The sequence below is a fragment of the Fringilla coelebs genome (assembly GCF_963513975.1).
Source record: "Fringilla coelebs genome assembly, chromosome: 8".
Lineage (NCBI taxonomy): Eukaryota > Metazoa > Chordata > Aves > Passeriformes > Fringillidae > Fringilla > Fringilla coelebs.
Genome location: NC_140066.1, coordinates 5,020,953 through 5,044,224, shown reverse-complemented (window position 1 = coordinate 5,044,224; position 23,272 = coordinate 5,020,953). Strand labels below are relative to the sequence as shown.

The 23,272-nt window shown below is 46.5% G+C and overlaps 1 protein-coding gene across 2 annotated transcripts; it reads left to right on the top strand.

Moving 5' to 3' along the window:
* Positions 1 to 1,101: 1,101 nt before the first annotated feature.
* On the top strand, positions 1,102 to 21,807 carry A1CF (APOBEC1 complementation factor; the record flags this gene model as incomplete). Of its 2 annotated transcripts, none has more annotated exons than XM_084210136.1 (11): positions 1,102 to 1,200; positions 3,671 to 3,805; positions 4,018 to 4,148; positions 5,491 to 5,729; positions 9,440 to 9,604; positions 12,511 to 12,608; positions 13,856 to 14,126; positions 15,528 to 15,712; positions 17,763 to 17,899; positions 19,133 to 19,266; positions 21,656 to 21,807. In XM_084210136.1, 11 exons carry the CDS (start codon positions 1,102 to 1,104, stop codon positions 21,805 to 21,807), a joined length of 1,746 nt encoding a protein of 581 aa, XP_084066262.1. The 2 variants fall into 2 exon arrangements, with proteins under 2 accessions (XP_084066262.1, XP_084066261.1); XM_084210135.1 differs by having other exon boundaries at positions 15,504 to 15,712.
* Between the last annotated feature and the right edge of the window lie 1,465 nt (positions 21,808 to 23,272).

Below are 23,272 nucleotides of genomic sequence, written 5' to 3'. Positions count from 1 at the left end.
CTTCCTTCCACCTTCCTGCTGCTCCAGATTTCCCTTCTGCCCAACATCCCTGCCAGGGTGCCTCATCCCCCTCACCCCCAGTCCACCCCTCCCAACCCCTTTGGGCCCTGTTTGCTCTCCAGGCAAGCCTGGCAGGCACCACCTTTCCTTGCCTCCACCTTTCTAGGATAAAATGCAATTTTAGGCAATAACAACCACGCTGGATGACACAATTTAGCATTTTCCTGCATGGAGTCCTTGCTGCCACTGGCCCCCAACTCTGGCTACAAGGACCTGAGGAGGGAACTGGGTTTGTTCTGGCTGCTGCTCAGTGTCAGCCTGAGGCTTCAAGCTCAGCCTTGTGCCTTCAGACCCTGCTTTTATGCCTGCAGTACATAAAAGGATTTTGGACAAGCTCAAAGCTCAGCATTCAGGAAAAACAAGGAATCACCAGTAGTGAATCTATGTTGTAAATGTCCCTTTCCCAGGGTGTAGCCCAAGCCAGATTCAGATTCCTGTTTTATGAAGTTTCCAGCCCAACCAAAAAAATCTTGAATCAGCCATAACCTAAAATTGCAGCTCTGAATCAAAGTGTGTGAACCCAAGGTTGCTCCAGCCCAGACCTGAGCTAAGATCTGAAGTTCTCCTGCGTTCTTTATTTTCAAAAATAAGAATAGGCCAAATGTGGGGCTAGGTCCTGTTTCTCATGGAGTGCTGGACATGGCTGGTACAAGGTTGCCTTCCCAGTGTCAGCACCACACAAGGCCTGAAGGACTCATTGTTGTGTACTCAGTGCAGGATTAGGCACTTACATATTTTTTCCCCCTGAGACACCACCAAAAGGCTACAAATTCTCTCTGCATCTCCCCAGGATCTGGCTGTGGGTTTAAATGCTATTTATTTCCATTCAGCAAGGGGGACATTTCTGCTTTTTCCATGGTCTCTGCTGTTCTATTTTGGTTTTATCTCTGAAATAACTGATTTAGGAAGAGCGACCCTGTAAGCTTTCTCAGGAGGGTGGACTTTCTCCTCCCAGCCGTATTAATTGATTTAATTTATCTTAAATTTGATTGCAGTGAGCACCCCTAATTAACCTGATTTTTTGCTGATAATCACTCCCAAATGGAATCAAATCACAAATCCGGGGATGGATTGACCGGCACACAGAAAGAAGCCGCCCTCCGTGCGTTAATTCAGCGAACGGGATATAATTTGATCCAGGTAGGAATCCACGGTCCCATCCTTTTGTGCTTCATCCTGGATCTTCACTGGGGGTGTGAGCAGCCAATCCATGCTCCTGAATCACTCCTTGCTCGCTTCTTTTCGCTCTGTTTCTCTCTCACATCCGTGCTGACCATTGCTGCATTGTCTTTCACAGAGCAGGATCGTATTCCTCAAGGAATTCCTTGCTTGATGGGAAATTATAATGAAGTTGGGGGTAGGACAACCCTGAGCACTGATAAATGTTGGGAAAGGTCGGGATTGGTGTCTCAAAACCAAAGAAAACCCAGAGAGCAAAGTTTCAGAAGAGGGAAAAGGTGGGAAGTCCAGCACGTCACCTTTTCTGTAGATCCTTGCACAGGTGCCTCACCTGCTCCAAGGTTTGCTCCCAGTTTAGGCTCCAAGGTCTCCAAGATCCAAACCTCCCGTGGTTAGGGCAGGTGGAGCCTGGGCATGACCTTCAAAGCCACCTGAGAAAGCCTTTCTTGGCTGCTATGACCAAAACCTTGGAAAGCACTGAGCACTGCCATGACCAGCCTTGCTTCCTGGAAGAAGGAACTGGAAAGTGGATTTTAGGCAGGTGGAGGCCATGTACCTTGCCTTGTTTTGCATGGCCCTAGGGGGCACAGCAGCCCCAAGGACAACCTGAGCTTCCTGGGGAGAAGCACATTCCAGGACCAGGCCAGCAGCTGCTTTTGGTGCCCTTTCTGCTGTACCTGACCCATAATATGAGGGACTTCTGTATGTCTTAGATTTACTGTGGCTTTCTTAGAATCAGAAAGGTTGGGGGGGATCCTTGAAGCCCATCTCATTCCAGCCCCGTGCCATGGGCTGGAACACCTCCCACAGGCCCAGGTTAATCCAAGCCCTGTCCACCCTGGCCTTGGAATCATCCTGGGGTTCAGTTTCCCCTACTGTCAGTCAGGCAAAGCTCACTCCTAAAACACAGATTTCAGCTCCCAATCCCCCCCACACTTCAACACCTTCTTGCTCTTCTCTCTCCTTTTCTTTTCTATTCCAACCCTGCTATTTTATCTTTTTCTCTTTCCACCTCCTCTCTTAATTTTCCTGTACCTGAGGGATTTTTCTTCCAGCCTGTCTGTGGATGCAGCCAAACATCTTCTTCCTCAGTGCACACCTGGGTTGTTCATTTTTGGGAAGTGGCTGATGTCCACTTTCCCTCCAGCCACCTTGTCAAGAAGGGTTTGTTGAGGTGCTGCCTTCCAGCCACAAACAAAGACACTGGAAATTTAGGGAAGGGTTTATTTCTTGCTGTGCTCCCTCACACACCAGCTCAGACATAAAATCAAATGTCCCCAAGACTCCATCACTGCTGAAAACATTGGAAAAACAGGAATGAGAGTGGATAATTCAAGGTCTGTTCTAGGCTTGAGAAAACTAAAAGGGTTTGTGGTATATTCCTGTTTTTCTTGTAAGGGTCTCTGTTTGTTTAAGTTCCTCTTAAATCAGCTGCACAAGGCATTTGCTTTCCTGGAATAATCCCAGAATGGGAAGTGACTAAAGAAATGGTCAGGGAGCCAAAAATAGAAAAATTCCTGGAGCCCCAGCTCCTCTGGGAGAAGGGAATCACTGTAGGGAGAGGGAAGGAGGGAGGGAGGGAGGGAGGGAGGGAGGGAGGAAGGGAGGGAGGAAGGAAGGAAGGAAGGAAGGAAGGAAGGAAGGAAGGAAGGAAGGAAGGAAGGAAGGAAGGAAGGAAGGAAGGAAGGAAGGAAGGAAGGAAGGAAGGAAGGAAGGAAGGAAGGAAGGAAGGAAGGAAGGAAGGAAGGAAGGAAGGAAGGAAGGAAGGAAGGAAGGAAGGAAGGAAGGAAGGAAGGAAGGAAGGAAGGAAGGAAGGAAGGAAGGAAGGAAGGAAGGAAGGAAGGAAGGAAGGAAGGAAGGAAGGAAGGAAGGAAGGAAGGAAGGAAGGAAGGAAGGAAGGAAGGAAGGAAGGAAGGAAGGAAGGAAGGAAGGAAGGAAGGAAGGAAGGAAGGAAGGTTGGTTAAAAATAGGGGAGGAGAACAGGGGCACACTCATCTAGCAAAAGGAGAGAAAAAGGAAATACTGACTGGCCTTCACATCTTTGAATATTTTGGGGGGCCAAGATTTGTTCTCTGCCAGAAGGATCTCCTGGGTGGGCAGGTGTCATCCTCAGACTGGGTGAAAATCAAGACAATTTATAAATTTTGCAAGTGCTCCATTGCCCAGCCCACAACTAACACACAGCCCACAGAGACTCCCCTGCCAGAGCCAGGAGGATTTCCATTTTCCAGGGAGTCACTGACTGTCTGCACTTGGACTTCTGAAGTATTCCAGCCTTGGCAGCAGGACACTGTGTTACCCCTGCTGAATCCATGAGGAGCTGAAGGGAAGGAGGGTGTCTGCCTCAAGGGTCTTTCCCAGAGATAGGGTTGGTTTGATCCATGTTTAAAAGTTGATAGCTGAACCTTTCTTTTCTTCTCCTCCACGGCAGGAAAATGGGCAGAGGAAATATGGGGGACCACCACCAGGCTGGGATGGCCCTCCACCAGAGAGGGGCTGTGAGATCTTCATTGGGAAACTGCCCCGAGACCTCTTTGAGGATGAACTTATCCCCCTCTGTGAAAAGGTGAGGCTTGATGGCAGCTGATCAGTTGCTGATGGTCAGAGCTGCATTTCAGGGCTGAACTGAGCTGATTCCAGGGCCAGGCTGGGCAGGACTTGGAGCAGTCTGGCCCACAGAAGGTGTCCCTGCCCATGGAACTTTAAAATTCCAGTCTTTAAAATTCCAGTCTTCTCTAACCACTCCCACCTTGCTGACAAATCTGTCTCACTTGGCAGATTGGCAAAATCTATGAAATGAGGATGATGATGGACTTCAATGGCAACAACAGGGGCTATGCCTTTGTGACCTTCTCCAATAAGCAGGAGGCCAAGAATGCAATAAAGACACTCAATAATTATGAAATCAGGTAAGCAGGTGAAAAACACCTTCAAAGAATCTTTATGTATATGTATCAGTCTATTTTGGCATATAAGGGATATTTTTCCTGGCGGTCCAGAGCAAAGTTATTTAGATCCCTGTGTTTTGAGGGGAAATCTCCTCCTGTCTCCCTGTGCAGTCACTGCTCATTAAAACCAACATCTTTCACAGGAAATTTCTTCTTCACAATTAAAAAAAAAACCAAAAAAACCAAAACAACAACAACAACAACAAAATCTATCAGAACATTGGGAAAAAAATGTTCTGCTTTGCATCAAATTAAGTTTACCCCAACCAGTGCTGTTTATTATGTTCCCCTCAGGTTGTTTGTTGTTGACTTATTCTATTCACAGTCTCCCTTGTGACAGATTGTGCAGATATGTTTTGGTAGATGGAGCAATTGCAAAAAATGGTGAAATAGGATGGAAACCAATTGGCAAAATAGTGACATTTTCTAATAGAAAGGAATAGAAAAAGCCCTCATGTTTGAGGGAACAAAACACCCAGAAATCAACAACAGATGGGCCCATTAATACGTGTTGGTTGGATTTCAACCTCTCTAGATGTTTTTTGCCAGTTCAAAGTGGGATGAGTGATGCCTTTGCTTAAAAACCTTTGGGGATAAACCATTCTGGCAGTTGTATGGATTTTTAAATAAAAAAACTGATGGGTTGTGAACTGCTTTGAGCAGATCAAGGCACACAGAGGTCTTGGAGATGTCCTTTGTAGCAGAGGTTGGAAGGTCGTAGGGATCAGGCTTCACCCACCTCCACCTCCTCCACTTCCTTACCTGGTTCCAAGGAGTCCTCTAAAGAAGTTTTGTACTTCTCCAGGCCTATAAGAGATACTTTGACCCTAAAGAGGTGAATGAGGGAATTGGTTTTTTTGGGGTCTGCACAAAAGTTGGCCCATTGATGAGTCCATTGGTGAGTCCTCAAATGGTTCCTCTCTATGACAAGGGATTTTCTTCCCCCAAAACCTCAGTCATGAGGTGACAGGGAAGCTACAAGACACTGGTGACAACACAAGGACCTGGGTTGGGGGGGTGCAGGTGCCTTGTGGCAGCAAGAGGGAGAACCTAAAGTAGGAAAAGCAAAATTTGGCTTTGGGTTCTCCCTCAAGTCCTTCATTTCAGCTGTGCTGCCTGACTTTGATGTCAGATATAGCAGAGTGGCAGCTTTTTCACTGAGCAAGGCCACTGGAATATCCCAAAGAACAGCTGACACCGGAGCCTGTGCTTGGCCTGGTGTTTTGGGACAGAAGAGGGGCTTTGCTTTACCCTTCCCCTCTCTTGGCTCCTGACTCCTGAGCCAGCAGCTCCCTTGTTCCAGGAACGGGAGGCTCCTGGGCGTGTGTGCCAGCGTGGACAACTGCCGCCTGTTCGTGGGGGGCATCCCCAAAACCAAGAAGAGGGAGGAGATCCTGGCAGAGATGAAGAAGGTCACGGACGGCGTCGTGGACGTCATCGTCTACCCCAGCGCGGCCGATAAAACCAAAAACAGGGGCTTTGCCTTCGTGGAGTACGAGAGCCACCGGGCAGCCGCCATGGCCAGGAGGAAGCTGCTCCCAGGTCAGCAGGGTGGGGAGAGGTGGCTTCACCTCAGGAGCGTCACGGACACATTTTGTGAAAAGTCCTTTCCTTAGGATTTTTTCTCCTGAGAAGCTGAGAGGCCTCAGGAACAGCATGTAAGCAATGATTATCTGCTTCTGTGGAATGCAACAGGTGGAACTTTGATTGGTCTCATGTGGTTGTTTCTAATTAATGGCCAATCACAGTCAGCTGGCTCGGACTCTCTGAGAGTCACAGGCTTTTGTTATCATTCCATTCCCTTTCCTTTCAAGCCTTCTGATGAAATCCTTTCTGTTATTCTTTTAGTATAGTTTTAATATAATATATATCATAAAATAATAAATCAGCCTTCTAAACATGGAGTCAGATCCTCGTCTCTTCCCTCTTCCTGGGACCCCTGTGAACACCACCACACAGGTGGCAACATCTCCAGGGGGTCCAGAAATCCAAGGAAGAGGACCTGGCTGGGTTTTCTGCCCTCAGAGAGAAGTTTTCTGCTAGGCACAGCCAGAGCCAGGAGGTGTCCCAACACACCATGGGGTGTGGGATTCACTGCAGCTCCTGCAGTGCTGATGATCTGTGGTTGTCCTTCAGGAGCTTGGGTTTATTGGAAATCCAGCCAGATGGATCTGGCTCTGTATGTGTATCCATGCAGCTCTGCTTGGTCCTGTGCTTGTCTTGGGTTGAACCTAAAATAGAGACTCATCTATGGCTTCTCAGGGAGTGTTGGTTTTCCAGCTTTTACAGAGACAGGGTAACTGAGAGGTGTTTTAGAAAATTTTGTTCCATGCTTAGTCTTGATAAAAAGAGAGACATAAGAAATATAAAACTTAACACCATTCCATCAGAAACTAACCTATTTCCAAGTTTCAGTACCTTATAAATAGGTTTCAACCTATTAACTGTAGCTACACAGTACTGCTAATACTTCTAACACCAATCACCTATATTTTTACCCCAAATAGTCTTACTGCAATACATCTTTCACAGTTCTAATTCTCTAAAATATCTAGTCATTTTACATATTTAAAAACTTATTACATATTTTAAAACTTGTTCCTAGTTCAATCTCTCAACAATATAATCTCTATTCCATGACCTTCCTAAATCAACACACCTTATCTCACTGTTTACATACAGATGTACAAAACTGTGTAAACTTTCTATTGAGTTTTTAAAATTCCTCATAAATCCATTTCTCAAAGGGAGAATTAGTCAGGAAATCATCCAAGAGCAAATTCAGGCTGGAGCATGGACTGAAAATTGATATTTTGGCCAAAAAAAAAATTGGAATGAGGAATTGCTTTAGAGTACATCTATGAAATTCAGCACTGGGAGACAGCCAAAGACCATTGTGAAGGAGAGAGAGGTTTAGCAGGTATTAGGTGAAGAAGTCATTTAATATTAAGTGCATTTGCAGGGATTTCACCAATTTTCACTTGCTTTGTTACGCTTCTGCACTGCTTTGTTCAATCACTGGCTGCAGAAAGCATCCCACAAACCTTGGGATTTGAGATTTGTTCAGAACCACCTTCTTTCACCTGTTTTATACATTAAATACCCTGCATCACTTAAATTATTTTTACTTCTTATGTAAAAAAATGAGCATGATTTTGAGCACTGAATTTGCTTTTCTACTGGGAGATGTGTCACACTGACAATTTTTCCTTTTATTCTCCATTTTCTTCTTAAGTTCAAGCATCTCCCTGATGGTGGGAGCACATTCTGTGCTCCAGCATGATTGTCCCATGGTTTTTATGTGGAAAAGGAAGGCAGAAACAGGCAGAGCACTTGAAATCCTGAGCAAAGACAGCGAGACAGATGGAAGGAACTCAAGAGCTCAGAGCAGACACGTGCAATGCATGAGGGGTTTCCAGTTTAGGGACGTCTCAGTAAACAATTTAGGGAATTCCAAAGGCCTGAGCAGGAGCCAGAGTCTTCTGAAGCCTCAAGCATAAGACAGGAACTGGAAAAAAGTTTCAAGCCAGAGCTGAATGTGTCTCCAGCAGATGTGAAATTGAATATTGTTATCCAATGCTTCCTTTAAACTGAACTTCCCTGGTTTTTTGAGGGAGCTTTGTAGGGAAAGTGCTCAAAAATTGAGAGTTTTCATTAAAAACTTTAATTTTTCTCCTGTCTCTGGCTAAACAGGAGGGTGGAGAAAGACTGATTTTCACTAAGAGGCACCAAGCTTAGCTCCATGCTGCAAGTCAACCGGTTCATTATTTCCACCCTTGAAGTGAAAACAGCAATTCAGAAAGGGGCACAGAACAGCCTTGCTCCACAAATCCCAGCTCATTCCCGAGGGATTCCAAGGGAACAGCACCTTCTCATTTACTTTGATCATTTACACTTCCAATAAGCCTCCAGATTCTATCCTCACCCTCTCATTTCACAGCTCCCACCCCTTCTTAAATGGGTTGTCCAAGCAGAGATGCCCTTTAAGAGTGTTTTGCAGGATTTTCTTTGTCCCCTCAGCTGCAAATGTGTGGTTTAGGTCACTCAAAGAATCACCAGCAAAGTCTGGGCAAAAGCAGGTTTAATATAAATTTGTGACAAGGCTTTATGGCAAGGGTCACTCTATTACTTATTATACAGATAAAGCAGACAAAGAAATGTCAGATAAAAGCAATTAAAGAAATATCAGAGCAATCAGATTACTCTGATTAAAATCAGATTACAAAGATTCATGTGGAGACCAGGGAGGCAAAAAGGTGAGGAAGGAAAAAGTAAAGAATTCCAAGGGTTGAATCCCACCAGAATAAACCCCCTTGGCAAGCTCAGCCTCAGACTGGCTCAACAATTTAGGTCTAAATGGTTTATTATTCATGACAATATCTAATCATGGTTTATTATTCAGAACAATATCTAATCAACACTAGCAGTTGTTATAAACTGACCAATGTAACACCTCTAAACCAATTCAATGGAATTTTCTCTAAGAGCAACAGAACCATAAATCTGACCAAAATAAATAAATCAACCAAAATTTAATGGCAAATCTTACATGGCAACCTTGGTAACACCCATGCATGCAGACAGACAGAAATACTTCTGAAAACTCCCCTGGAGTTCAGTGAAAGTCTCACATCAGGTGCCTTTGAATCTGGAGCTGAGTCTTGAGGAGTGGGGACACCAACCCAACTGCATCATCAGCATTCAGCAATGTGAATGATTTGCTTTTTTTCTTCCCTGCCCCCTCAGCAGCTCAGTCCAGTGTACACAGAGCCCCTGGGTTTATCCTCCACAGCACCCACACCCTGTTTTATGCATCAGGACTTTTTGTGTCCCTCCTTTCTTCTGCTAGAGCTTCACCCAAATGAATTCAAACACACACGGAGACATCCTTGCTTTTGCTTTTTCACTGGGACTTCAGGATCCCTGTTCTGGTATTGAAGGAATGAAACTTTGCTGGCCAAAAGGGATTTTTATAAGTGCATTAAAATATTTCCCTTTAGGGAGCGCTCCAGGAAATGCAGGCCTAAAGTGAATTATTCCACATTTTCACTTCTTTCAGTTCTGGAGGCTCCAAAGGTACTTGCAGGAGGCCATTCTGAGTGTGACCATCTGCCTTTGGAAAGGCAGAGCTAGGAGGGCTTTGTTTGGGTCATATTTGTAGAATTTGGCCTGTTCTGCTATGAAATAGAGTGTGAGCAGGGGCAAGAGGAAGCAAAGTCCCCCAGCACTGACCATGCCTTGTTCCCTTAAAGGAAGGATCCAGCTGTGGGGACACCCTATTGCTGTGGACTGGGCAGAGCCAGAGGTGGAGGTGGATGAGGACACCATGTCCTCAGTGAAGATCCTCTACGTGAGGAACCTCATGCTCTCCACCACCGAGGAGACCATAGAGAAGGAGTTCAACAGCATCAAACCAGGTAGGAGCCCGCTGCTGCTGTGCCTCCTAAACAAGGGCTGCAAGTGGAAATGTTTCTTTCTGCCTTCCTAAAATGTCACAAGAGATAAAAATAGCTGGGTTTTTTTTCTGCTGTGAAATGTTTGTGTGAAATGACACAAAAATTATTGGAGGCTTCCACCCAAAATGCCATCCCATTAAAGGCTGCTTAATTCCCAGCTAAAGCCACCATGGAGGAGGGTGACTGGCAACTGGAAGAGACCCAAAATGCTGCAAGGGGTTGCCCTGTGTCATCAAAGTGCTTTGGAATCGTTTAGTCTTTCTTAAAAGGAGTTGGTGAAGCAGCTGGGTGACTTCAGCATTCTTGTGTGGCAAGGGATGGTGATAAAAATAGAGTGATTTAATACAACTCCTTTTTATCTGATCTATCTGAATTCTGAACTCATTTTCATACATCCCCCCCAGTCCTCGTGTAAATTGGTGAATAATTAGTGCTTTCCATTTAACTCAATATTCCTTTGTGGTATATCTTACATGCACTTAGGGTGAGATTTTTCAAAAAAAGCAGAGAGATTAGTTGGGAATAAAATTCCTGCTGGCTTTCAAAGGAGATTTTACTTCTGAGTTGCTCCAGCTTTAGGAAATTCCACTCAAAACCAACAAAGTAAAAATAACCCGTTTCTGCAGCTCTGCAAGCCACACAGTGCATTAGGCACTAGGAGCTGGTGCTTGGCAATGGGAAATCTCCTTTCATCTCACTCCTGTTAGCTTCCTTCTATTAATTTTTTAAAATATGCTGCAGATCTTCAGTTTTCTTCCACTAACTTCTTCATTTCATGCCTTTTTCTGGACTAGGCTGCAATGCAAAGGTCTTAATGAGCTTTCCTTGTGTCCTTCCAGCATTTCTGGCTCATACCATCAAGCTGTTGCAGAACCCATTTTACTCCTGAGTTAAATTTATGTTATCCCACTCCCTGAACTGTTTCCTTCTTTTATTTACCCAGTTTTGCTCCCGAGCTTTGAGCAAGCTCACACTCCCAGAAACACATTTGTGGCCTTTTGACACTTTGGTAACAGTCATCTGCTTTGCTCCTAAGAAGTTTTCCACTATAACAACACAAGTTCTGCATCATCTTGCATTTTCCTTTTATCATTTTGGCATTCACATTGGATTTTTTTTTTTTAATGGACAGCTTTGATTTTGGTGGCTAAAATCAGGAATGGGTGCATTAGAGCAGCAAAACTTCCAGCTTTGGGGAGAGAAAATGCAGTTTAAGTTACAGTGAGATCAAAAAGGGCAGCAAGGATGTGAAATGATTCATATCCCTGCCGTGGTTCTCTGCCTCACTCACCTCCTGCCTGGTGGAGTTCCCAGCAGGAGGATTGTGCTGTCCCCATGTGCTGGAGGGACAATGCTCCCTCTCTAATGTCCCATGGATGGGCTCTCCATGGAGCTCACCCAAGGCTGGGTATGACATTGCTTGGCCCAGCAGAGGTAGAAGCAGGGGAGAGCAGAATTTTTGGCTCAGGATTGGTGTCCTGGAATGCTCTCCAGGAGGCAGAAGGGGGATATTCAAAGCACAGCGAGTTCATTAAAGCTTCCACTTGTAAACAAAGCATCAGCATATAACTCCCATAAATTCAGGCTTGGAAAATCATCCTCTGTCCCAGAAGGACACAAAGTGCCACTTTACCACCCCTGTGTCATTCCAAGATGTGCAGCCTGCTTGGGCTGTGGGCTGGGACAGGCTCATTTAGCCCTCTGCAGCTCCTAATGACTCCCCTGAACACCAAAGAAATTTGTTTCCTCCTGCATTTTTCTAAGTGCACGCTTTTTGTGGCAATATGACATTTCCCTGTACACCTGTTCAGCTTTAAGAGGTAAGAAGCCAACAGAAGAGCTGTTCAGCATCCCTTAGCCATGTTTCCAAAGGATATTTCTGGGGGTTTTACAGGAGGCTGGGCTGGCTGATGTGCTTCCCAAGCCACAGGAGCAGAGAAGGAGAGGAATTAAAGAAATGGCTGAAGGCTGTGGCCATGGGGAACAGGACTGGTGGGGTTATTTTGAAGACAGACTCCTCAGTGCAGAGTATGAGTTCCCGGCAGCAGAGCAGCTGACAGGGGAAAGGGAAAACTGTGGGGGATGGACTTAGAAAAGAAGAACAAGAAGTCATTTACATTTGAATTACTTTGGATAAATTGGATGTAAGAAAGATGCAGGCTGGAAGAAAGAGTCTCCAGCCCAAGAGTCTCCTATCCCAGGAGGGCCAACCCTCAGCTGCAGAGCCTGACTGGGGCCATGTCCAGGTGAATTGGGGCATCCAGGGAAGCCCCACTGCCACGGGAAAGGCTTTCCTAGGGAGAGGCTGTTTCTTAGGGAGAGACCTGCTGCCCCATCAGCCCCAGCCCATCCCAGTGCCCTGGGCTGCTCTGTCCTGGGCAGGGTTGGCTGTTCATTCTTCCTGAACATCCTGAGCTGATTGTCAAGGAGAAAAACCTCCTTGTTTTATGGCAAAAGCACCAACTTTCCCCGTGCTGCCTCCAATGCACATACAAAAGCAGGGAGATGGGGATCACAAGGGGATGTTCCCACAGCTGGTGCGTGGTGAGTCACAGAAGGGAGACACAAGACCAAAGGCAATGTCCAACAGAACAGGAGAAAACTGCTCCATTTTAATGGGAATCTTACTGGTGTCTGATCCCAAACCCTTCTAGTTTGCCTTGAAATGCTACAACCATTATATATTGATTTTCCTCTGGAATATACATCCAAAGAGGTGAGAGGACACGGGGACACTGACCTCTTGTTATTCTACCCTTGCTCAGCCTTTGCTCTCCAGGGGCTCATAACCTGACAGAGCCACTCTTCCAGATCTCTCTTTTCTGACTAGTCCCCACTTCCCACTAATATTCCAATGTTTTCCACAGGTGCAGTGGAGAGAGTAAAGAAAATTAGAGACTACGCCTTTGTGCACTTTAATAAAAGAGAACACGCAGTGGAAGCCATGAAAGCCTTGAATGGGAAGGTAAAAGCTGCTGTAAATGTTAATTCCTGGGGCTTACAGTGCAGTATATTATACAAAGCCACCTGCTTTATTAGCTCCAAAACCCTCCTGGAGGTGTTATCCCAATTTGCTCTTTGCTGGTTGCTTTTATACTCCTGAATTTGTTTTTCAGCAGCTCTGTTGTACACAAACGATTCATTTTGGCTCCTTTGCTAAGTGTTTGCCTGGCTCTAGCTCGCTGCTCAGACGAAAAAAATAAACCAGGAAAAGCTGAAAGAAGAACTAGGAAAGGAGGGGTGAGGATCCCCCCCTGGCTCACACTCACATCCTTGTTCCAGACTGCCAACAAAAACACTGGCAGGGCAGCGTGTGAATGGCAAACTGGGACAAACGAGGTCAGCCCAAACATCTGCTCCGAGTTGAGATGCGGATTTGCGAGGAGGCTGCTGAATTTAGCCCTTCTCGCGCTGCATGTGATTCACTCTAAACCCAGAGCTGTTCCCAAAGAGGTGTTAACCCCGCTCCTATTTTTAGTGCCACTGCTGTTCTCCACGGGAGCACGTGGAATCTCGCTGCCTTACGAGCTGCTTTGCTGGGAAGTGAGGCCTTTTGAAGGTTTTGCTGAAGGAGCCTCTCCCAGCTGGAGGCAGGGCTGGGCACTTTCAGGTTGAGCCTCCACCCATGTGAAGGAGATCCAGGGCTTTTTTGGGGTGGTTTCCTGCACCTTCCCATCCCATTAGGATGTGGGGGCATCTCCCCCATATGTTGCCTTTCCATCAAGCACTTTTAGCCACTTCCCCTGCTGCTTTAAACAGCTGGAACAGAGGCTAGACTGAGTTAAGGGGAAGGATATTTATATTTAATAAAACAACATTTATTGCAGGGCCTTCAAAGGCCACACCCTGGCACTACCAGAGCCACGGCTTTGGCTCTGCCCAGATGGCTCCAAGATAGAAGCAAAGGAGGGCTTGGTCACAAGATGTCACGTTTTTATAAATTTTGGTCCATTACCATATAGGAGCTAATTGTCCAATTACAGCCCCAGCCCATGAAGTCCCATCCTTCTTATCTTCTCACTTCAGTCCACGTTGTTTATACTCTTGGGCCTGAGATCTGGCTGTCCTTGGGTCCCCGTCGTGTCTACCTACTCTGTGGAGAGAGCTTATATGAAAGCAGCCCCAAAGCAGCACGAAATCAAAATAGAAGGAAAAAAAAAAGAACGCAAAACCCCAAGGCATCATTTCCCCACTGTGCTCCTGCCCTCCCAGGTGCTGGATGGCTCCCCCATCGAGGTGACCTTGGCCAAGCCGGTGGACAAGGACAGCTACGTCAGGTACACGCGTGGCACGGGCGGCAGGGCCCCCGTGCTGCAGGGGGACTACACCTACACCCTGGGCCACCTCTACGACCCCGCCACCGCCTACCTGGGCGCCCCGGTCTTCTACGCACCCCAGGCCTACGCGGCCATCCCCAACCTGCACTTCCCCGCCGCCAAGGGGCTCGGCAGCAGGAGCATCCTCCGGCCCCCCTCGGTCCGAGGTAATTCCCTCCGGGAGTTTTGGAAGGCGGAACGCCAGCCCCTCGTGCGCAGCGTCTCCTCCAGGGGTCGGGGAGCTGCTCCCCAGATGGGTGTTGGTGGCATTGGCACTGCCATTTTCTCTGGTGGAGAACGCGGGGTTTAGGCTCTTGTCTTTTCCAAAGGCAATCTTCCAGCTGAAAAAAAAATAACTGTTTTCCTGGAAGGAATTTCTAGGTTGCCCTCAGTCCAGTGTAAATAACCCACGGATCCTCCTGGTTTTGCCCCAGCAGGGAAGACCAAATACAACACTTTTCCTTTCCCCCTTCAGTGCTGGCTCCCACAGCCAGCCACCACCACCACCACTATTTTTCCTCTTGGCTTTGAAAGCTGCAGGGAAAATTTTACCAGTCCTGTGTTTACCACCCAAAAGCTGTGGAGTTTTCCAAGGAAGTCACATTGCCCTGGTGCAGGGTAGGGAATCAAGCCATTCTGTGCTCTGGGAGGTGGAGGCCTCCTTTTGGGGGATTGTTAGCTTAAAAATAATTAATTCAACTAATTCCATCTCTGAATAAAAGAGAGTATTTCTGAAAACTCTTGGGTGACCCTGCCTGGAGCCAAATCAAATCCCCACACTCAGGTACCCCCAAATTAAATGTCAATACAGACATTGTTTGGTCAGTGCAGATGTAAGTTTGGGGCTAGCAAAGAAATAACTCTGTCGTCTGATCTTCCTTCCAAAGATGATGCCTTGTGTCCCCAAGCCAAGTCCCACAGCAGGCTGTGTGGCACCCTGGTAGGCCTGGCAAGGATCATGATGGCCAGTTTTTGTCCCTTCAGCAGGAAGGAGACAGGGCAGAAGGAACACCCCTTCTTCCTCAAGTTTTTTCCCCACACAGGTGATCCAGCTCCTCTAAAGGTTGCTTTAGGAAAGGAGCAGATGTGATCATTCCCCACCTGTCCCTTGCCTCATGGCCTCCCCAGACTCCCAAGCAGTGCTCCCTGAGAAAAAATGGAAGTGTAATAGGGCAAAACCAAAGAGGATTTTTATCCATATAGGTATGAAATCGTGTAAGCCGTGAATTCTTCAAGGCGAAATTACACTGGTGGGTAACAAAAGATGCCAGCTGTCCCCTCTCCAGCTAAAAAAGCTGTCCTGAAACCAAAACTGACCAGAGATGATGAAAAACGGGCAGACAGAAGCATTTTTTTCCCCAAAACCCCTCACCACTCCAAGGAAGGGTGTCAGTGCCGTGTCATCCCACCACCAGGCCCCGGGACCTCCTGCCCACCTGCTTCCCAACCCTCCCAGCAAGCGGGGCTAACTTTTCCATTTCAGCAAGAATCAGGGTCCTTTTTCCCGTCATTTGATTCGGTTTAATGCCTTCTTACATTCCTAGAAATTTACATGAATGTACCTGTAGGGGCTGCGGGCGTCCGAGGCCTGGGAGGCCGCGGCTACCTGGCGTTCCCGGGCCTGGGCCGCGGATACCACCTCAAGGGAGACAAGAGGGGAGAGGAGAAGCTCTACGACCTCCTGCCGGGGATGGAGCTCACCCCCATGAACCACGTCACGCTAAAGCCCCAAGGGATCAAACTCGCCCCTCAGGTGGGTGACCCCAAAAGGAGCGTCCGTGTTCCGAGGGCTGTGCCAGGAAATCGCCTGGTTGGATCCGCGGCCTGGGAAATCGATATAAATCCGTTCCTGCGTCTCAAAAGGCGTTGAAAAATGAGCAGCGCCGCTGCATCTTGCAATATCTGCCTGCCTCGTGGAATGGTGGAATGGTTGGGGTTGGAGAAGATCTTTAGGATCACTTTGAGTGTCAGGGAGAGTTGTCATAAACACCTTAATCTGGTTCTGGCTGTTGTGCCATAAAAGCACTGCGGGGCAAAGAATTCCCAGCCACGATGGGTTTGATGCGTAAAATGCATCACCTGGGGCTTCACTAGGCAGCAATGCACAAAAAATAGAAAAATAATGTACATTTTCAACTTATTTATGGCGAAAGAACTGTTGACGTAACCCAGCCTATCGCAGAAACTCTTTGATTTGGTTGAGTGTGTTGGTGCAGATGGATCTAGAGGGCTGAGGAGAAATCCTCAATAATTTCCCTGAGTTTCTGAATGTCCAGTAACTCTTTTTTGCCTTATATTGTGCAGAGCAACACGAGAAACCAGCTTCACCCTGAATTTTGAAGCTGGTCTTTGCCTTTTAACACTTAACTGCCACAGCATCAAGTTTGCCCAGGTCTATAAAAACATCCTTGTTTTCTCCCAGAAAACTGGACAGTGGGATTTTTACCTCCTGCAAATCTCCTTAGTCTGTTTTGTCAGCAAATCACAGAATCACAGAATGGTTTGGGTTAGAAGGGATCTTTAAGCTCACCTAGTACCAACTCATGCCATGGGTAGAGGCACCTTCCACTAGAGGTGTGAAATTCCTGGAATGGTTCTGCAGGGCCTTAGGGCAGGTGGAACTCATTTTTATAAAACCAGCAGATAAAGGAGTTGGGACAGCAGGGAACAAGAGTTGCCACAGTGAAAAAATGAACTGTTGTAATTGAGAACTGAACTATGTAATGAAGCATTTTGCACTGCAAGACGCTAAACTTCAGCTGGAGCTGTGGTGATAAAATTAAAAGCAGCAGTGAGGTTTTAATTTTTCTTTTTCGTTTGAAATCCATTCAAATGTAAGCTGTAAATGAGGTAGACCTCAGCAAGACTTCAGGGTGACCTAATTGTGGCCTTCCAGTCCCTGAAGGGGCTGCAAGAAAGATGGAGAGAGACTTTAAAGGGTTTGAAAGGGCTTGGAGTGCCAGGACACAGGGAATAGCTTCCCACTGCCAGGGGGCAGGGATAGGTGGGATATTAGGAGGAAATTCTTGGCTGTGGTGGGGGTGAGGCTCTGGCACAGGTTTTCCAGAGAAGCTGTGGCTGCCCCATCCCTGGAAATGCTCAAGGCCAGGTCAGAGCAACCTGGTTTAATGGAAGGTGACCAAACCCAGCTGGGACAGCACACAGGCAGTGGGTTAAAAACCCCTGGAATCCCAAGCCAAAGCAGGAGTGTTTCTGGACAGCAATTCCCAATTACCAGGGGACCAGCTGTGCCAAGGCTGAGGGCAACGTGGTTCAGCATTTCAAAAGCTGCAATCGCCTGCTGAAGCCCGTGGAATTAATTGGATGGAAACACAACCTTTTTTCTTTTTAAAAAGAAGCCTGTTTGGACTTCTTGTGCTCTGTAACCCACGAAGCCAGGGAGGCAGCAGAGCAGGGAAGATAAATGCAACCCGAGTTTCTTTAGTCCTCTGAAACAGACATCCATGAGACAGAGCTTCTGAGGAGGATTCAAAGCAAACCACACTGAAATAATCTAATCAGCAGAAGGACTCAGATGCCCAGCTGAACAGGGAATAATTTCAGGAATTAAACAGATATTAATGCATAAAGCATTTAGATGAATCTTACGCTCCAAGCTGGGCGCAGTATTCTATCTGCCATTTCTTTTGGATTTTTTGCTAAGCTTTGAGGAAGCTGCCAGAGCTCCCTGAAAACTCTTTGAGGGAAGGCAGCTGCTCAGCACAGGGGCTGGAGCTAGACAAGGAGGCTTCTGCACAGCAATTAACCCCAGCACAAATCCCTAATTTTTTTTTGCCTTCTAGATCTTAGAAGAAATCTGCCAGAAAAACAACTGGGGACAGCCTGTGTACCAGCTCCACTCTGCCATTGGCCAGGATCAAAGACAGCTCTTCCTCTACAAAATCACCATCCCTGCCCTTGCCAGCCAGAACCCTACCATGTATGTCATCAGTGGAAGGTTTCTGAGGCTTAGGCTTTATTTTATAAATTATATTTTACCTAACAGCTGTCCTCAAAGTCCCAAGCACACAGGTCTCCATTTCCTTTTATTTAAAAAAAAAATTAGAATATTTATTGAATCTATATTCATTAAATATTAATTTGATTAATTTTTAAATTATTTAATTTTTAATGTTTAAATTTTAATATTTATTTAATTTATTAAATCTATATTTATTTTATATATGTGTCTTTATTAACTCATAAATGCTTATATAATCATATATACATCTGTGTGTAGATGTATAGATAATTATATATTATATATTTTATTATATATTAATATATTCATTTGCATTATATATGAATATATACTTATATATGGATTATGTCTATTTGTATAGTATATATACAAAGATGTATATATATTAATATATATGTCTATTAATATGCATATATATTAAATACTTTTTTTTTAATAGAGGGAAAGAAACATCCACAGAGTATAATTTACTGCTGTGCTTGGTGCTCTCTCTGCTGGTGCAAACATTACAGAAAGCCAGACACAATCAAGCAAAAGGGTGCTTTTTTTGTGGAAAAAGAAAGCTAACTATAGCCCTTGTGGGGAAATGAAAGGAATTTGAAGGGACATGCTGATATTTCAGCTCCAAATATGACTGTAAACATTTCTGACCAAAACAACTGTTTGCTGTGTATTGTATAGAAAAACCCAGGCTGGGTGTTGTAAAGAAAAAACACAGCAGGGTTTTTTGGGGTGTTTTTTGTGATGGAAAAAGCACCACAAACTCAGCAAGGACCTCACGTCCTGCATGAGAGCCAGGGTTGATAACCCCAGCGAGGGAGCAGACTGCTGGGAGGAGAGCAGCTCTGGTAACGCACCAGCCCAGGGAAGCCACGCTTCCATTTGCCATGAGGGGTGCTGCCAGCTCTAAGTGGATCAAAAATGGGTCCCGAGAAAAAATAGAAAACCTTGCCTACCACCCAAGAAAACCAATTGTCCTGTCACCACCCCAAGGCTCCTAAGCGAGGATCCATCCAACATCGCGACCGCCTCCAATCGCACGCGAGCGCGGTGGAAAGATCAGGAGAACCTAATAACCCTGAAGGGCCAGATCTTTACACCTTCTTTTGTATTTAAAGCTAAATAATAAAAACATCTGGCAGGAAAGCCCTGGGGGAAGCAAACCCAGCTAACTTTGTGCTGTGCTCACAGACACCCCTTCACACCGCCCAAGCTCAGCGCCTACATCGACGAGGCCAAGACCTACGCGGCAGAGTACACCCTGCAGACCCTGGGCATCCCCCTGGAGGGGGCAGAGGTGCCTCCTGCAGCGCCAGCTTTCCCAGGTATGGGCATGTCTGTACAGCAGAAGGTTCCTGGAATGTCATTTTTCCTGGTGGCTCTTTGTGGGTGTGTGGAATGAGGCGGGTTTTGGTCGCTGAGGACTGGCCTGGTTGTGCTCCCCCACAGTGACTCATGTTGCTTGTGTGTCTGGCATCTTTAGCAGAGAATTCCAGACTGCTTTGGGTTGGAAGGGACCCTAAAGATCACATAATTCCACCCCCTGCCATGACAAGCACACCTTTCCCTTTCCCAGGGTGCTCCAAGCCTTGTCCAACCTGGCCCTGGACACTTCCAGGGATCCAGGGGCAGCCACAGCTTCTCTGGGCAGCCTGTGCCAGTTTATTGTCCATAAAGGATTTTATCTCTATCCCAGGACTGCCCAAATTTCTGTCTCCACACCCCAGAGCAACTAGGGGGTACTAGGGTGGGGGGCTCTGCTCCAACCCCAACCCCTCAGGTCAATGCTACAGCTGGGATTATGTCCAGGGGGATCGGAGCAGTGTCCAAGGGCAGAGAAGCCCAACATCCAGAGGCCCATCCCAGCTCTACACATCCCCTCCTCTCCTCCCAGTTTGTGAAAACCTCCTTCCACTGGGAGCCCCAGAAGCAGCACAGGATGCAAAGCTGGCATCCCTAGTGCCACATCTGGGATGAGTCCCCTCCCTGGCCCTGATGTCACCAGGATGGAGGAGATCCTCCTCCCTGAAGATCCTCCTCCATGAATTCATGGGCTCTCCGTCCTCCCCCAGAACCCCCAGCCCCTTATTAACCAACACTTGGGATTTCATCTGCCAAAGAAATGACGCAGCCATGAAAGTTTGGATCCAATCCCAGCTCTCACACCCCCACAGAAGGTTTTTCTCCCAGTTTGAGAATTTGTAGCTCTTGCAACTGCCCAAAACAGCCTGGAAAATCATGGAAAACACAGGAATTACATTTGCTGTGCTCTCCAGCACGACAGCAGTTCTGATGGAGAGGCAGCACCAGGTGCCAAGCTGCACATGAGGAACCCATTAGTCAGTACTACTGAGTTGTTTGGAGTGTCTCAAGGATGGATTTAAAAAAAAAAATAAAACATCTATCCGGCTTCCTGCCACAGGAGTCCGCAAAAGCCACAGAAAAATCAATTTGTCTGGGCTTGTGCAGCTTCCGCAGCGTGGAAACCAAATGGGCTCTTTATTGAATCCAGCCCCCACTTACTGCTTAATTAGCATCTCTCCTTTTCTTTCATCCACCCTTATTTATTTGTCTTGGGAGCTTGGCAAATGGACGTGCACTAAAGTTGCTGCTTGCAGCATGCACCGGTCCTTGGTCAGGGCTCGCTAAAGCTCAGCTCAGGCCATGCCCAGCTCACAGCTCATTTCTCTCCCAATGGTGGCAGCTGTGCCTTGAGTCCCAGATTTCTCCATTCCTGCTTGAGATGTTGCACCTGGCCTAGTTGGTGCAAAGAAAATACTCTGGAGAGCCACAATATTCATACTGTAAGGAATTCCTCATGTTTTTCCCCAAAGTGACACCTCCAATGAAGCAATGTGTGCTCCCTGTTGCTCAATATTTCCATTCCCCCACCAAGAGGACCTTGGCTCTGGCTGACCTGGAGTTGATCCCATTGCCCACATGGTCAGACAGGATCCTGGGAGATGTATTTTGGCAGCAGAGCCTGCTCCAGCAGATCCAATAGATACCCCAGCTCCCCTTCCCAAATTTAGGCTTTGTCTGAATTCCTAATTCTTCTACAACAAAACACTGTGGTTTGCTTGACAAGCTGCTATGCCCTGCCTCCAGAGGAACAAGCCCCAAATGATGCTGTTTTCCCAGTGATTCATTCTCAAACAGCAACGCTTACATATCCCCATGGAAAATCTGGAAGTGTTGAAACCACATTTTCCATTAGAAACCAAAAAAATCCCATCTACTAAATATTTGCTCCCTGCTGTTGCATTGAGAGGGTTTCCCTACCATGGCTGTCCTGAACTGTCTGTATTTTGGCTATGAAGGGATCAGAGCTATGTTTTCTCCAAGAATCCTGTCCAAATTTCCCCTATTTAAGGGGAATTTAATTCAACCTATTTATGGTTGTTTCCTTACCCTCCTTATGGCATATGGGGAGGGGACCTGTCCAGAGCACCATTAGAAATAATCAAAACCTGAGGAAAAAATATTCAATATTCAAGAATGTTTTTCCAGCACTGTGTTTAACAAATCATGGGTGAGGAAATGCTTAAATTTTCCTTTTAATTATTTAATTTATTTACATTATTCCCACTAACAAACTCACTGCTGCCCAAGCCATTCCCGCTTTAAGTCGTCCCATCCAAACCTATGGGGCGATGGTGAATTTTGGATGGATTTTCATCAATCCACAGGTTTTTCCTTCTCATTTTCCTTCAGGATACACCATTGCTAACGCAGCTGCCACTGTCACAGCCACTCAGCTCAAGCAAGCAGTGACACTGGGACAAGATCTGGCCACGTATGCCACCTACGAAGCCTATCCCGCCTTCGCTGTCGCCGCACGGAGCGACGGCTACGGAGCCTTTTAACCAAATTCCCTTAAACCCAGCACAGGCAGAAAGGCAGAGAAAAACAATCTCAGTCTGGTAATTCAACACCCTCATGATTTTAAGCTAATCTCTGGCCTAAGGTTCGTTTCAGTCGGAGTTTCAGTCTTGTAGGTCTTTAGTTTTGTTACGGGATGTTTTGTAACGGGACGGGGTAGGGGAGGAGAAATTTTTTTTTTAATGGTGCAAAATCAGATTTTCACACTTGAAAGCAAAAGTTCAGCCCAGGAAATGAGAGGTTCTCAGGTGTATATATATATTTTTATATGTATATATATTTATACACCTATTGTGTGTGTGTGTTTACAAGCAACATCCTGTGCTGAAAACAGTTGGTCCTGTGGCTGTTGTGACCAGGACTGGGGAAGGATGGGGTGGTCCAGCAAACCCCTCCGTGCACCAGGAATTCTCCTGCATCCACCCCAAAGTTTCCCAGGCCAGGCAGAGCAGAGGTGCCCCTTGGCCACATGAGTTTGCCTCTCCCTGCCCCTGATCCCCCCCGTGCCACCAGCATGGGGCATCTCAAGGCAAAATTCTCCTTTGCCAAGGCAAAAAAACATTCATCCTTAACATTTTTGCCCAGCCCAAGAGGCTAATTTTTAACAGGCTTCTGTGCTAATTTTATTTTTAAAGCAGGGCACAAGAATTCAGCAGAGCTTTCCCTCTTACTTTGCTCCCTCCCAGCCATATCCAAAAATCAGCAAATACCGGTGTATTTTTGTGTGCTTCTCATCAAATGGCACATTCACCGAAAAATAGGGAAACTTTTAAGCCTGAGGAGCAGAAAAGTGCTATTCATTAAGGCCAATTCCCTGCTTAATTAGAGCACGAGAGCTCACAGCCATGGCCCAGTAATAGCAGGCACCTCAGCAGGAATAAAATTATATCCAAAGAACATTTTCCCAGCTTGGACAGAGCCCTGCCTGGCTTTACACATCAAATCAGGGTTGCTGCCTGCTCTGATTCCAGCAAAAATTAATTTAGTGGAAGAGGGATCATGCCAACAGTAAAGGCACCTCTTAATTTGGGGAGCCCCAGAGTTGGAGTTGTGTTTGGCCCCTTTGGGGATGCTGGGAGCATCCTTTGGTGTACAGCAGGGGCATTATCCATTTATTTTTGCCATGGGATCGAGGCAGGAACATTGATACTGTGGAGATACAGGAGGAATCCAGTGCTGGATAACTACAGCAGACACATTAATTCTATATCATAAATCCTACATGGTGGTGCACACTAAGAAAACTTGAATTTGTTCAGTGTAGGACCAAAAGAGCCCTTTGGGGAGGAAGAATTTCTAACTGGGTTGATGACACCCAGCAGATCTGGCCCCAGATTTTCCAGCTGCTTTAGATGCTGTGATGTGGCAGAGTGGAAGCCACTCCAAAGGGAGCTTCTCCTGTGCATCCCCCAAGCTGGTGACTGCAGCAACCAAGTGTTTCTTTCCTCT